This window comes from Cryphonectria parasitica (genome assembly GCF_011745365.1).
Source record: "Cryphonectria parasitica EP155 unplaced genomic scaffold M406scaffold_4, whole genome shotgun sequence".
Taxonomy (NCBI): Eukaryota; Fungi; Ascomycota; class Sordariomycetes; order Diaporthales; family Cryphonectriaceae; genus Cryphonectria; species Cryphonectria parasitica.
The window spans coordinates 4,872,085-4,884,949 of NW_024468912.1; the positions used below are offsets into that span (position 1 = coordinate 4,872,085).

General features: G+C 54.5%; 2 protein-coding genes across 2 annotated transcripts; both read right to left on the reverse strand.

Moving 5' to 3' along the window:
• Positions 1–2,841: 2,841 nt before the first annotated feature.
• Positions 2,842–3,810, reverse strand: M406DRAFT_330364 (uncharacterized protein; the record flags this gene model as incomplete). Its single annotated transcript, XM_040920510.1, has 3 exons — positions 2,842–2,876; positions 2,941–2,954; positions 3,263–3,810. The coding sequence occupies 3 exons, from the start codon at positions 3,808–3,810 to the stop codon at positions 2,842–2,844; spliced, it is 597 nt and encodes a 198-aa protein (XP_040777520.1).
• Positions 3,811–4,839: 1,029 nt separating this feature from the next.
• M406DRAFT_339736 (uncharacterized protein) lies at positions 4,840–9,028 on the reverse strand (the record flags this gene model as incomplete). The annotated part of the gene is made up of 6 exons (XM_040921478.1): positions 4,840–5,644; positions 5,707–5,979; positions 6,104–6,539; positions 6,636–7,380; positions 7,639–7,964; positions 8,914–9,028. The coding sequence occupies 6 exons, from the start codon at positions 9,026–9,028 to the stop codon at positions 4,840–4,842; spliced, it is 2,700 nt and encodes an 899-aa protein (XP_040777521.1).
• Between the last annotated feature and the right edge of the window lie 3,837 nt (positions 9,029–12,865).

Below are 12,865 nucleotides of genomic sequence, written 5' to 3' on the forward strand. Positions count from 1 at the left end.
GGCGGAGACTCACTCGGACATACATTCTCATCCGTGTTGGATTGAATTCCTTAGGCCGTGACTCGTCAACACCACCTGGACCGTGATAAACCTGGTTTGAGCGACTTGTTTGTCTGCGCAACTGAAAGATTCCCATCGTCCTCCCAGCGGGAATTGGAGCACCGGCCTCCCAGGAACCATGGATCGACAGGAGCTGCGGTGCTCATTGGGCACCCAAGCAGCTGGGAGCTCAGGAATGCGGAGGTGGTTGGTCTCCGCAAGAAACACAACCAAAAAAAAAAAGCTGGAACCAGCATGGCGAACGGGTCTCATGTTTTCCCTCTCCCATGTTCCCGGAATGTTCCAGGCGGGATGGCACGCATATGCGAGCGGCCCACACAAGGCAACAATGGGATTGCTCATGTGACTGTCTTCTTTTATCCAAGAACGAACCAACCTGTTCCAATAGACACATGGACAACTGAGACATCCAGCCGCTTTTTGCCCCTTCCGACTAAGGGACTGGCTGCGTCGCTCCTCGGAGAGTCCTTCTGTATCAACAGCCTGTCCTAGCCACCGAGACAGCCGACGACACCCGACGGCGGAAACTCGAGGGTAACATTCCATGCCCTAGGCTAAAGCAACCATGCTATCTCGCCTATCAGCAGCAGCGCCGCCTGCAAGCAGGAGTTGACCACAACACACAGGCTGCTTTGACGTCACGAGGTCCTCGAAGCAGTGCCAGTGCATCTGTTTGGGGAAAAAGAGGCGGCTGACAAGGCTTGAGGACGTGTCGAGGTCGGACGTCCGTTGAAGAGCCTCAGTGGAGTGAACGTTGGTCTAGTTGAACAATATAGTCAAAAGGCCAAGACTGGAACCGCCGACGGATCAAGTACTGGCGGGGCGCGCGGTGCAGGCCGAGCACCAGCAGAAAGCTTGTGCTGTACTGATTAGCAGCGCGATGGTGGCGCTCCTTTGATAGATCAAGGCCGTCCAAAGCTCGCCAAGAGATTCACTAGCCAGCCCAGCCGTGGCCCGTCCACCGTGAGGGGGAGAATGGCGGGTGGGTCCCTCTGCCCTCTCCCCTCCTCTCGTCGCATGGAGACAACTCGAGGCTCAACCTGCTCGACCAAGGCCAGGGCTGGTTTTATGAACGCCTTCCTGGCGATGTTGGGTCCTAGCAAGGGTCAAGAAGACCTGATTCGTGTGAGAGCAGGTGAATGGCGCAATGCAGGCAAATCGGGCCGTAGCACACTTGTTTCTTCTGCTTTCGCGTCGTATTACGTACATTATCTTTCTTGTCCGTTGTCTGCTCTTAGTAGCGAGCAATTGGACGATGCGCGGTTGACTTGGCATCGCAGATTGTGGCTGTTCGCGTCCATCCACGAGGGCACAGGGGACCCCCTCCCCTTCTCGCTTGACCGCCAAATAGCTGATGTATTGATGTTGAGGTTGGCATTGGCGTTGGCGCTGGGGCGGGTTGGGAAAGGTGCAAATGGGATTTGATGGGATTCTCGAGGATTGTGCCTGAAGCCTAGAGGTTACTGTACCTAGTACATTGAAGCATCTACTAAGTCGCACCTTCCGAATGTAATGGCCAGACCAGGCTAGCTTCTCGAGGGGCTGTCCTTCCCTCACCCTTTCCTCATGGTATCGTGCAGCAGTGTTGTCAGCGCGGTGGTACCTTGATAATCAGTGGTGTTGTACGCTATACTCCAGGGCAGGGATCCTCTCTGGACTGCTGCTGTGGGGGGTGGCCATGGATCCTGCGGGTCATTGCTAGGGTCTCCCATCTCTCCAAATCTCACGCAGCACAACATCAATCCACTCACACGTTCTCTCGTGTCGACATCCAAAATATGACTTGAACACCAACAATCACGATGGAGCCCGCGCAACGATCTAATCTTCATGCATCTACACTCCTGTGCAGCATACACATCAGCTAATATTCCGCTCTTCCGCCTCTCGTCCAATCATTGCTGCAGCTTGCAAGACTTTTGTTTCCAGAATCAACTCTACTTGATGACTGACTCATATCACCTGCATACTCCTCGTACTTGTATCCCTCCATGGCCAGAAGGATTGTATAGGCTCCGGTGGATCCCGATATGGCTTCACAAGACACGCTTCGATCAGGTTCTAGACTGAGGCTTCACGATTCTCGCCACGAACTAAACTCGTGTCTTTTTCGACTTGCACACGCCACTCTTGCTGTAGCGGACCTCAGCTCAAAGCTGGCACAACTGTTGAGAGAGGGGCCAATTTTGGTACGACGGCATTTGAGGCTGGCTCCACTACTGAGGTGCCATGCCGACTGGTGGTAAATATGGCTGGGCCTCGTCGAGGTGTGTGGCTCAACGAGGCTGGCTCATTTAGCTCACAGCTGCAACTCAACGTTTACCAGTCAATCGAGGAGCATCCTACTCGACCGCCAAACGCTCTACCTAGGGTGGAAGTGGGAGGGATGGAGGGGGAAAGGTGAGAGGGGTTGAGAAGCACCCATACGCTCGGGACATGCTGGATCGTGATCCGTTACATTGCCAAATTATCGTAGCTCCACGAGGGTCACTACCCGCTTACCTGCAAGACATGCTGACCGCTCACAGGTGGTGGTACTCCATGCATGCATGCATGTAGCTGTTCTCATCCCTCCACGTGCGACCGACTGTCAGCGCGAGCCACGTGGAAGATGCCATTGGCCCCTTGGACCCCGATGTGCTTCTTGGCGTCCGAGGTGGCACACATACAAGAAACAATGAAACAACACGCGCGACTCAACATTCAGCTCAGCTCTCTGTCGCTACCCAACCACGGGATCTTCTGTCTATACCCTTCAACTGCATCGGGCCAATCCTGATACTACGGAGTAGGGCCTCCGAAGATCATAGCGCATACTCAGTAAGAGATGGTAGCTTCATACATGCTGTTCCCCTCACACACACACACACACTCACTCACAGACCAATAACCTACTGGGCTAAAGGTCATGCTCTGAAACATTCACTCGGGCACAAGATGGGTAACTGGGGTGTCTTTTATGAAGCATTGTTCATCAAGATGATCTCTGCGATTGAGGATAAAGCATCTACGGCAAGAGATTCCTTCTCACAGTAGGTACGTTTAAGACTATGGAAAACAAGCTTGCTCACCGCGTGAAAATGTGACAAACAGGATCTTACATATTGCAATGTACAAGCCGGGCATTGTACGATGCGTATTGTGGTGGGTTCAAGAGAGAGAAAAGGAGAGGCTGTGCGCGTCTTAGCTGTGGGAAACTCACTGTGGGAAACGAGCGCCCAGCGTGATCAAGAACTCAGGCAGCCAGTTGTAGATGACCCTCCCTCGGCTGGACAGGCTCGCCAGCCGCACCCGTCGTCTCTGGCCCCTACCCATCGTGGGCCTGAAGTTCCTCACTGCCCTGGCGGTCAAGACCTCCCTTAGGACGCCCTGGGGGTTCGGTCCGGGCTGTGAGGGCCATGGGTTCAGACGCACTTGCAAGGGCCTGTAATCGGGCACACTCTCGATGACGGCCGTGGGGATAGTCGACAATCGGATGAAGCCTGGGGCCCGGAGGTTCCAGATGTGCGGGTGGCGCAGGTCCACGTTTCGACGCTGCGGAATGTCACTGAATTGTTGCACCGGGCGCCTGCTTCCGGGGATGACAGCTTCCTGGAGTTGGTACCAGGTCAGGGACCAGTCGGCTGCCTTGGCGGCTACGGCACGGGCGTCATCCAACGGACAGCCTGCCGGCAGGTTGAAGTACTCGAGGGCGATGACGACGCCCTCGGCAATGTGCGCTGCAAGGGGAGATGAAAAGTGCGTCGCCATGCTGTTGTTCCGGTGCAACCTAGGGCGAGGTGCTGAAAACACTTATCACCGCTTACAGGAGGATTCTTTGTGTTCAAGACGAGGTTTTGTGAGATCAATGCACAGTCCACTCAGCTTTTGAGAGCTGATGGGTATCAAGTTGTGGTGAGTGCATTCTTGCTATGTAATATTATATATCATTATTGTGCTCTGTTCTCTTCCAACAGACAACTGTGCTGTTCGAGGGCTCAAGAGACAGCACAATTGTGTGAGAATAGAGTTCTCAAAGCAGCTTCTCTCCAAGACTTCACTATGACCATACAATCTTGTTGTTCTGCATCAGCATTTGATCAGAAAACCTGATTGGCCGGGTATTCATCTTTATTGGCTCTAATTAAAAGGAAAATAACAATAATAATACTAAGTCTTGTAGAACTGTAAATTGTAGGTCCCGTAATCCTTCTAATATTTCTATTGAACGTTGCAGCGGTTTATTTTGAAGACAAAAGACCCACCCACATTGAAAACAAAAACTCACTTGACTTGCCTGGGATGGTGGGCTGACTCAAAGGTGAGTCTGACATCTCATCTTTTTAGATTCAAGCTCTATCCCGTCTTCAGATCCATCAAATCTGATATATCTTTTCTTTCTTCTTGCTTTCCTCGTTTTTCCCTTCGTCACCCCCCCCCCCCCCTCATCCCCCCGAGCCTCCTTCTCCCTCCCCCGAGGGAGGAAAAAAAAACACAAAACCAACCTGTTTTCGTGTAGGGAATTGAAAAGTAAAACTCATTGCCTGTCTGTCATAATCTTGCTTCCTGTGATAACTTCAGTAAAGCCAGATAAAGTATTTATGTTACACGTTTCGTCTTCACATTTCGTGTGTCCATACGAGCGTGTGCCATGAATTTATGATCCTCCAATCAATTCTTTCTTAGGTTGCCTTCGCTGCTCTGCCTGGTTGTGAATTATACAATGCCTATAAGCCCTTTCCCCTTTCACTTGTGACTTGCATCTAATATTCCAATCTCTCCATCCATTAGAATACTAGGTTACTCCCCATCCCTTGTTCTGGGTCGGCAAAGGTCCAACATGGCCTTTCGAAGGTCATCCAGTTCTGCCTGTTGGCCTTGGACTACGCCCAAGAGATCGCGATACCTCCTCCGCCACCTTTCGGCATCGCTACTACCCCCCTCCTCGCCACTCTCAATACCTGTTCCTCCCTCCCGGCTAGCATCATCATCATTCCCTGCCCCCTCCGCCCCCTCCTCTGCTTCTGCCTCCTCGTCCTCGTCCTCTTCCTCGCCCTCTGCATCATCCTCTCCCTCTCCCTCTCCTCCTCCAGCCCGCTGCACACCTGCTCCCCTCCTGAAACCTGGCAGTCCTGTTGTTAACCCCGTCGTCCTCCTCCTCGCACTCTTCCTCCTCCTGCTTCCCCCATGTGGCGCCCACTTCTCCCTCGCCACCTCCTCCCTCAGCCCAAACCCACTATGCACATCCCCAAGCTGCAGGCTCCAGTGGATGTCATACACATTCCTGCCCGTCGTTGCCCCTCCGCCAGCTACACCACCGCCGCCCCCATCGTCAGGAGGAGGCATCTCCAACTCGCCCACCCGCCGCACCTTGAGCCGCTGTCCAGGCGTCCGCAGCCACGTCATGCCCGCCAGCGCGCTGAGGTTCATCAGAAACCCCTGCGCGCCGCTCGCCTCGCGCCGCACCGTCTCGATGATCTCCTGTGCCACGGCTGCTGCCTCGTCCACGCCGCATGCGGGGATCTGGTGGCCCTGTGCGTCGGTCCAGTCGGCGCCCAGTAGCTCGTATGTGAAGAGAGACTCGAGCGCGTCCATGTTGGTGCGGCTGGTGCTGATGGTGTTGCTGCTGGTGCTGCCATGGCCACCCTGGATGGCGGCAGCGTCTACCGAGGGAAAGGCTCCTGCAGCGGTCGAGAGAGCACTGGCAGAGCCGGCGACGCTGATGCTGCCTCGGGTGGGTTGCTGGAAGAGGGTCTGGGGCGGGGATTGAAGTTGTTGTGGTTGCTGGGGGTTGGGCTGATAGTTGTGGTGTGTTGTGCTGCCAGTGGTTGTCGAGTAGAGGGACGAGGTGTCTTGGGAGCTCTGTGGGAGGTGTTGTTGTATGTGCTGCTGCTGCTGCTGCTGGGGGTGATGTTGTTGGTGATGGGCATGTTGCTGTTGCTGCTGAAATTGTAAGGTATACAAATCTTGTGCGGCCGTGCCAAACGGATCCATCATGTGAACGTCTGCACCAGCCATTTCAGCACTCAGTCCAGGATGACTATGAGCCATCATCGCCACAGACGCGTCTTCTGCACTGGTGATGGCCCCATTGACCAGCACCACAGGCGCCTGCCGCTGCTGCTGCTGCTGTTGTTGCCCATGTGGCGCAGGCATCCCCCTCACCTCGCTGCCAATCCTCTCTGGCACCTGTAGCGACAGCCTGCTGCGCGTCATCCTCAGATTCCGGGCCTGTGCCTCCTCTTGCTGCTGCTGTGATAAGTCGTAGCCGCCCTGGTGGTGGTGGTGGTGGTGCTGCTGCTGCTGTTGCATAGGCAAGCCGTGCTGCTGGTGGTGGTGATGGCTGTGGTGGCCTGTTGTAGACGCTAACGTCATCAACGTAGGGTGTGCGATACTTGCGTCCATCATGTGTGGTGAAGCGTGCTGATGATGCTGCTTGAACGTCGCCGGAGGACTGCTGCTCTGTCCAGCAGGAAACGTCGAGAAGGGCGAGGTTGCCGCTGCCGCTGCCACTGCTGCTGCTGCTGCTGCTGCTGCTGCTGCTGCTGCTGCGGCCGCTGCAGTTTCGCCTTGCTGCTGGCCCAGACTTGCCGTGCTGGTCCGTCTGTTCAGTGGTGGTCGGCCTCGTGTTTTTCCCGAGCCTCCTGGCCCGCCGCTCCTCCACGCAGAAGAGACCACCTTGGCACCGTGCCGCCTGTTGGTCTTGGGCTTCGTAGTCATAGTCGGTGTCATTGCTGATTTGGGTTCGTTTGCTTGTTGCTGATGCTGTTGTTGTTGTTGTTGTTGTTGTTGTTGTTGTTGGTCGGCCCAAAAGGGGTTTGCGGTGGTCGCTGGCGTTACTGCCGAGTAAGAATGTGCTGTCATGGGCGTCTGTTGCTGTTGGGAGAAGTCCTGGCCCGTCACCCATGATCCAGTGTTCGTCGTCGTCATGCCTAGGTCCACTCTTGTGAACTGGTCCTGGGTCGGGTAAAGGTGGTGATACGGCGCACCGCCTCTCGTGTCGGGATCTGCCGCAGTTCCGGACCACAGGTCGAGTTGGTCGACGCCCGGCTGGTCGCCTCCTCCTCTTCCTCCCCCGCCTCCTCCACCTTGTTCCATCTTGAGCCGCTGGGTGGGTGACCTGCTGAAGCTGTTGTTGTCGTCGTCGGGTCGCTTTCGTCCTCTTCGTGGTCTGATGTGCGGCAGGAGAGAGCGCAGTGCCATGTCATCCTCTGCAGGCACACCGTCACGCCCTTCCTCGCAGACCGGGTTCATATCCGTCGGGATGTCGACCCAGTATGGGTGTAGGTTGTCCAGGAGATACTCGAAGAAGGCATCGACGTGCATAGAATGCATCCAGCGCTGTAGTACATAAAGAGAGAAAACATTTGGTCAGTAAAAGTCAAACCTTTTGTCGCCACCGGGTCTCAAATCTACAACAATCTCCTCTTTCTTGCTTTCTCTTCCCACCCCTCTTTCTCTGCCCTCCAGAGAAAGATCTTTCCCCTTAGTGAAAAGCGTCATACATTATCAACATCAACAACAACAACAACAACATCATCATCATCATCATCCACATTCTATCTAACATCTCGCCTACAGCTTTGCTGGAAAGATTACCTTCAAACGGACTGCGTACTGCTGGATCTTCTGGGAACTCTGTCCCTTGTCCTGGTCCGGTGGTTCGACGCCTAGCTTCAAGGCCAGCTCGCCCCAGGTCTTGATCTCCTTGCTTTGGAACTGTGCGATCAGCTCGAAGAGGGTCCACGTGCTGAAAGACTTGCCTCCGCTTCTGGGCGGCGTGCGAAAGGCGTCCCTCAGGACCGTGGTGTCTGCACTCAAGGGAACACCAGGGTTGCAGGCGAGGATGAACTGGACGTAGGTATCCTCGAGGGTTTCGGCGGTGACATCTCTCGAGGGCAGGTCGAGCCTCGTCGCCGTCGTCGCTGTTGTTGTCGTCGAGGAGATGGGCGGCGGTGAGGAGGAGGAGGCCGAGTGGACGATGTTTGTGGCTGCTGTTCTCGTCGTCGTCCTTAGAATATGTGGCGAGCTTGCGAGCAGGTTAGTGCCCGGATGCTGCATTATGAGCATCGGTACTGGCTCTTCTCTCTTTCCCCCCTCATATGGACCTGCAGCTCTGTTGGTTTTTCCCTTCCCCCCTAAAATATTACGATACAAACACACACACACAACAAAGGCGGGAGGGAGGGGAGAGGAGGTAGGGGTGTAAGTAGCCAGGTAGGGGTGGATGGGGATTGCGCATCGGCGCCAGAGTCGGAGCAGCCGGTACGGATTATGTCCTAAGGCTGAAGGATTGAGGTTGCTTATTCGGATGGGAGGGTCTTTTTGTAAGGGTAAGACTACGTAGAGCCTGTGGGTCACCAAGAGCAGGGTGAGAGGGGATGGTGACGTTTGTAATGTTCAGCTTAGAAGGATAGGGAAATGGAGAAAGTGGAGGATGACGAGGACGAGTAGGAGTAGGAGGAGTGGAGGAAGGGCGTCAAGGAGTGACGGAGTGTATGTGAAAGGGCATGCAAGAGGCAATGAGCGTGTGTGTAGAGAATGGAAAGCAAAAGTAGGCAAAAATCAACAGCAATAGGGTGATCGTCAAGGTGGTCCGGGTCAATCTGGCCGAAGAGAGGGGGCGCAAAAACAAAAAAAGAGAAAGAGAAAGCGAGGGCTGGGCAGGTATGTATGATTTCCAAAGAAGAGCACATGCGATGTGTGGTCATGGGAGGTGTACATTAGTTCTTTTGAGTTTGTGTGGGTGTGTAAGTATGTTCAGTCGCCAAGGGTCCATAATGATGAGCAATCAATCTTCTCTTTGCCTCCCTTCTCTCCCAACGTCGACTACATATTTGCCTGGCTTTCTACCTACTTTATTCACGTATTTACCTACCAACTTGGCCTGACCGAGTGGGCAGCCCGGAAGGATCAGCCTCGTTGCGGTACCTGTGTGTATCCTGGTGCCTAGGTTGCGGGCCTGGCCGCTGTTATGGGGTATTTCCATGTTGGCGCGAAAGGGAGTAAGGGGAAGAGGGTTGGCCTTGCAGGAAAAAAAAAAGGATGACCTTGATGGGGCGCAGCCAGATCATGACCGCATATAGAAACCCGCCTCAGATTTCGATCCGAGGCTTTCCCCGTCCACAAACGACACGCCCAGACAGCGAAGCGAGCGTGTCCTTGCAGGCGTATCTGCACTTGCATGCAGCAGCAACGCTGGGCCAAAACCCGTCAGCGGGTTTCTCGTACCGGTCCGGTCCTCAGGTACACGGCCAGCCCCGATGGTGTTACACATCAGTAGACACAGACCACCAAAAGTAGTACATGGTGGTACAGTCATCCAACAAGCTTCCTCATGGGAACAGCCGTCGTTCATGCATGCAAGTCAAATCGTAGAGAGCTGCGGTCTCTGACAAACACTCTCTGCCTGCGACCACTTTTGCTCTCCTTCATTCGTCACTCTCGCCTCCTCCTACACCTCTTCCTACGCCTCCTCGTCCTCCTCGGCCCTCTCAGGGCTGCCACCTGGTGGATTGGTTGGTAATAGTCATCAACGTGGACCCTGGACGGTAAGCTGCAAGGCCGGAGATGCAGAAAGGAGGGGAAAAAGAAGGACGACAACGACAATGACGACAGAGAAGAGGAAGAACAAGCTCTTGTCATATTATGAGGTCAAAAGACCTCTCGACTCGACTCAAGAGATGCCTTTCCCCCAGAATCAATCCATAACAATCCTAAAATGGAAGCGGGCCAGACCGAGACCAGGTAGCAGGGACAGGTTAGACGACTGGCGGCTGGGTCATGGTGGGTGACATCAGGCATCTCTTTATTCTCCCTCCCTCTGGCCCTCTCGTCCTCTTGCTCTCTATATCCTTGTTCTTCTTAGCCGCGGTGGGATGCAACAGACAATCTCGGCATGGTTGCTTGCTGCATGTCCGGATCTGGAGTCTCGGTCCCAGCTCGTTCATTTGTTGCATCACCCTGGACCTTGGTTTGGGGGTGGGGGGGGGGGGGGGAACACATAAGGAAGAGGAGTTGGCCGAGGACAAGGGCTGCACAAGGTGAACTTCCCATCTTGGCAAGTCCATGAGAAAGTGTGGATGGTGGCTTGTTGGTATTAGTGTGTACTCGCCGTGGGGGGGGGGAGGGGGGTTCCAGGTTGATGGGAGGGGTTGTATGTGTGGGAAGTTCGACCTGTCTCTGTTTGCGTCCAGATGACAGGAGGCAGATGATGAGACGTTGAGAAGCTGCAGTGGACCAACGACAGGGTCTAAATGACAGTGGGGTGGCGCCTCCCGGTAGGGTGGGCAACCGCTTTCCTCCAGTGGGAACCCCAGAGGGATGGAAGGGGGGGTCAGGCCCATGGCACCTACCTTAATTCTGCACGCTACGCTACTGCCATGATAAGTACAACGTTGTATGTAGTAGTGGCAGTAGTGCTATGGTAGTAGCGGTAGTGGTAGTACGCTTGGCAAGGGACCCAGGAGCCCCAGGGACCAGGGCGCTGTTCCCGCAGCGGATAGCGGCACCTGAGTTTTCCAAGAATAGAAGTGGGATGCGCTGTGCCTTGGGCCACTAGCCACCCACCAACCAGGATGTCTTCCTCCTGCAAAAGTTGACTGATGCAAGGCAGTTGCACCAACCCCATGGAAACACTCCGCGATCCCGCGCCCTCGGGGTTGGGTCAGGGTTTCGTTTCGATGTTGCATGATTGTGTACCATGATATGTGTATTTAGACATTGTCTGTTCCTAACAACTCCCCCCACCCCTTGCTGCTACAGTGTGGATCGGGCTTGAGGAAGAGCTCTTCTGACATTTGGTTGTATTGCTATGTGGGAATGTGGTCCAGTAGCTTCTTCTTCCTCTGGCCTCCGCCTCCGCCTCTTCCTCTCCTCTCCCCTCCTCCCTCGGTGCCTGGTTGGGACGTGGTTTGACCCCTTGAGGAGCCAAAATCATCGATGGTGGGACCTCGCTAACTGGCGAATGACAGGCCCAACCTGGAAGAGCTACGAGAGCTAGCTGTCCTTCGCAAGCTATTTCGTTTCGTACTTTCTAATTCTACTATTTCTTCTTTATCGGTGTCGGTCAACGGGGATTGCAGGGCCTCACTTCGGCGACTTTATAGGACCGACTACTGGGACCAAAAGCCGCTGTCTGGAGGACGCCGTGCAAAGTCTAATTATGGAGATTTCTCTCTTTTTTTCCCCCTCTCTTTCTCTCTCTCGTATGTGTCCGTTCGTCGAGGATAGATGACACTAGGTCTGTTGAGAACCAGATGAGATGAGGTGACCTTCACACGAGAGGGGGAGGGGACTAGAGGAGGCAGCAGGGTGGGCGACGAACATAAACACACATACGCACAGGTACACGCATGTACCTATAACCTCAAGTGCCGTTGGGGCGCCTCATCCCACAAAGGCTGAGAGCCGGCGTTTTGTTCGTGCTGGGGCTGTTCTCCTGTACCTTGCTATGGTACTACTACCCTAAATTGGTGGAGAGGGGTGGAAATCCTTCGACGCGATCTTCGGACAAGGTCGACTAGGTTCTCGATCTGGAGAAGGTTAGAGTTGATCTCCATCCCTCTCTTTCTTTCCCCCGCAGATCTCTCTTTCTCTCTGCATTCGTATCTGATCCATACTGTGCGGTATTTCGACCAAAGGCGTGGGGGGGGGGGGGCAACCCTCACTTCCTACTTGAACGACGGTGAACATCAGGGTCCTTTTGTACCGCAACAAGTCGGTCCGCTGTTCCCTCTCACCGACCATCTGCACACCTACCATGGAACACCCAATTTTCCTCCACTCGTCTTTCCAGTTTATCAGTGACTGCCAGGCTTTTCTTCTTCCTTCTTTCCTGGCGGGAAGGTTTGCTTTGTCATCGGAAGCTGTCTTTGCCCAGGGACCCTCCCCCCCCCCCGCCCGGGATGGAGCCCATCTTGGTTTGGCTGGCCAGTACACTGACACACAAGCAGGCAGGTAGGCAGAGCGGCACTTGAGCGTATTGAAGAAAAGACAAGAAACAAGAAAAATTGCGCTTTCTTCTTTGCTGTGTTATGCTCAGCGCGGAAGTCTCAGCCGGGCCTGGCAAGATGCGACCGCTGCGTGGCATCTCGGGTGTTCAAACATCGTCATGTTTCTTTTCAGTCTCTCTCACTTGTTGTAGGGCCGTGGCCAGAATGAAACAGGTAAGCCTTGCGGTGGCGGTCTGGGTCTGACGGAGGAGGCCCCTCCTATCCGAATTCCTGCCTCTCTGGCTCTTCACCATGCCGTCAAAACCTACCCCTGCTCTGCCCAAAGATCTGTCTGACCGTTGTTGCGGCCGTTCGAGACGAGGAGGGAGGGAGGTCCCAAAGGGGTCTTTCCAGAAGACGTCAGAAACATCCCGGTGCAACCCTCCCTCCAACGGCGATCCCGAGATCTCGGGAAGAGGCTTACATGTCGTAACCGAGGCTGACGCAGGAACGATGGATGGCGACTTGAAAGGTCTCTTGGTTAACAAACGGAGGCGCTGAGTCGACAGACACAGACAGAGAAAGTGTGTGTGAGTAAGTGAGAAGAGTGTGTGAAAAAGAATTGTTTGTGGATGCGCTCGCGGCAGTTGTCCCTGGGCTGTGCACGTAGCCAAAAGTCGTCCGTGACAATCTGACGCTAAAGACGGCCTGACAGGACCCATTGCCTTGCATGTTCATTGCTACTCTATTCTACTGGGTTGATTTGTGACGGTTCGAAGACCGCATGGCGAGGAGAAAATCATATGTCAAAAACTACGAGTTCGATTCTCCAGAATGCAGTTTACCGGGGTTTGCCGGTCCCAGCGCCAGCAGCAGTTGTTAGTGCAGGGTTT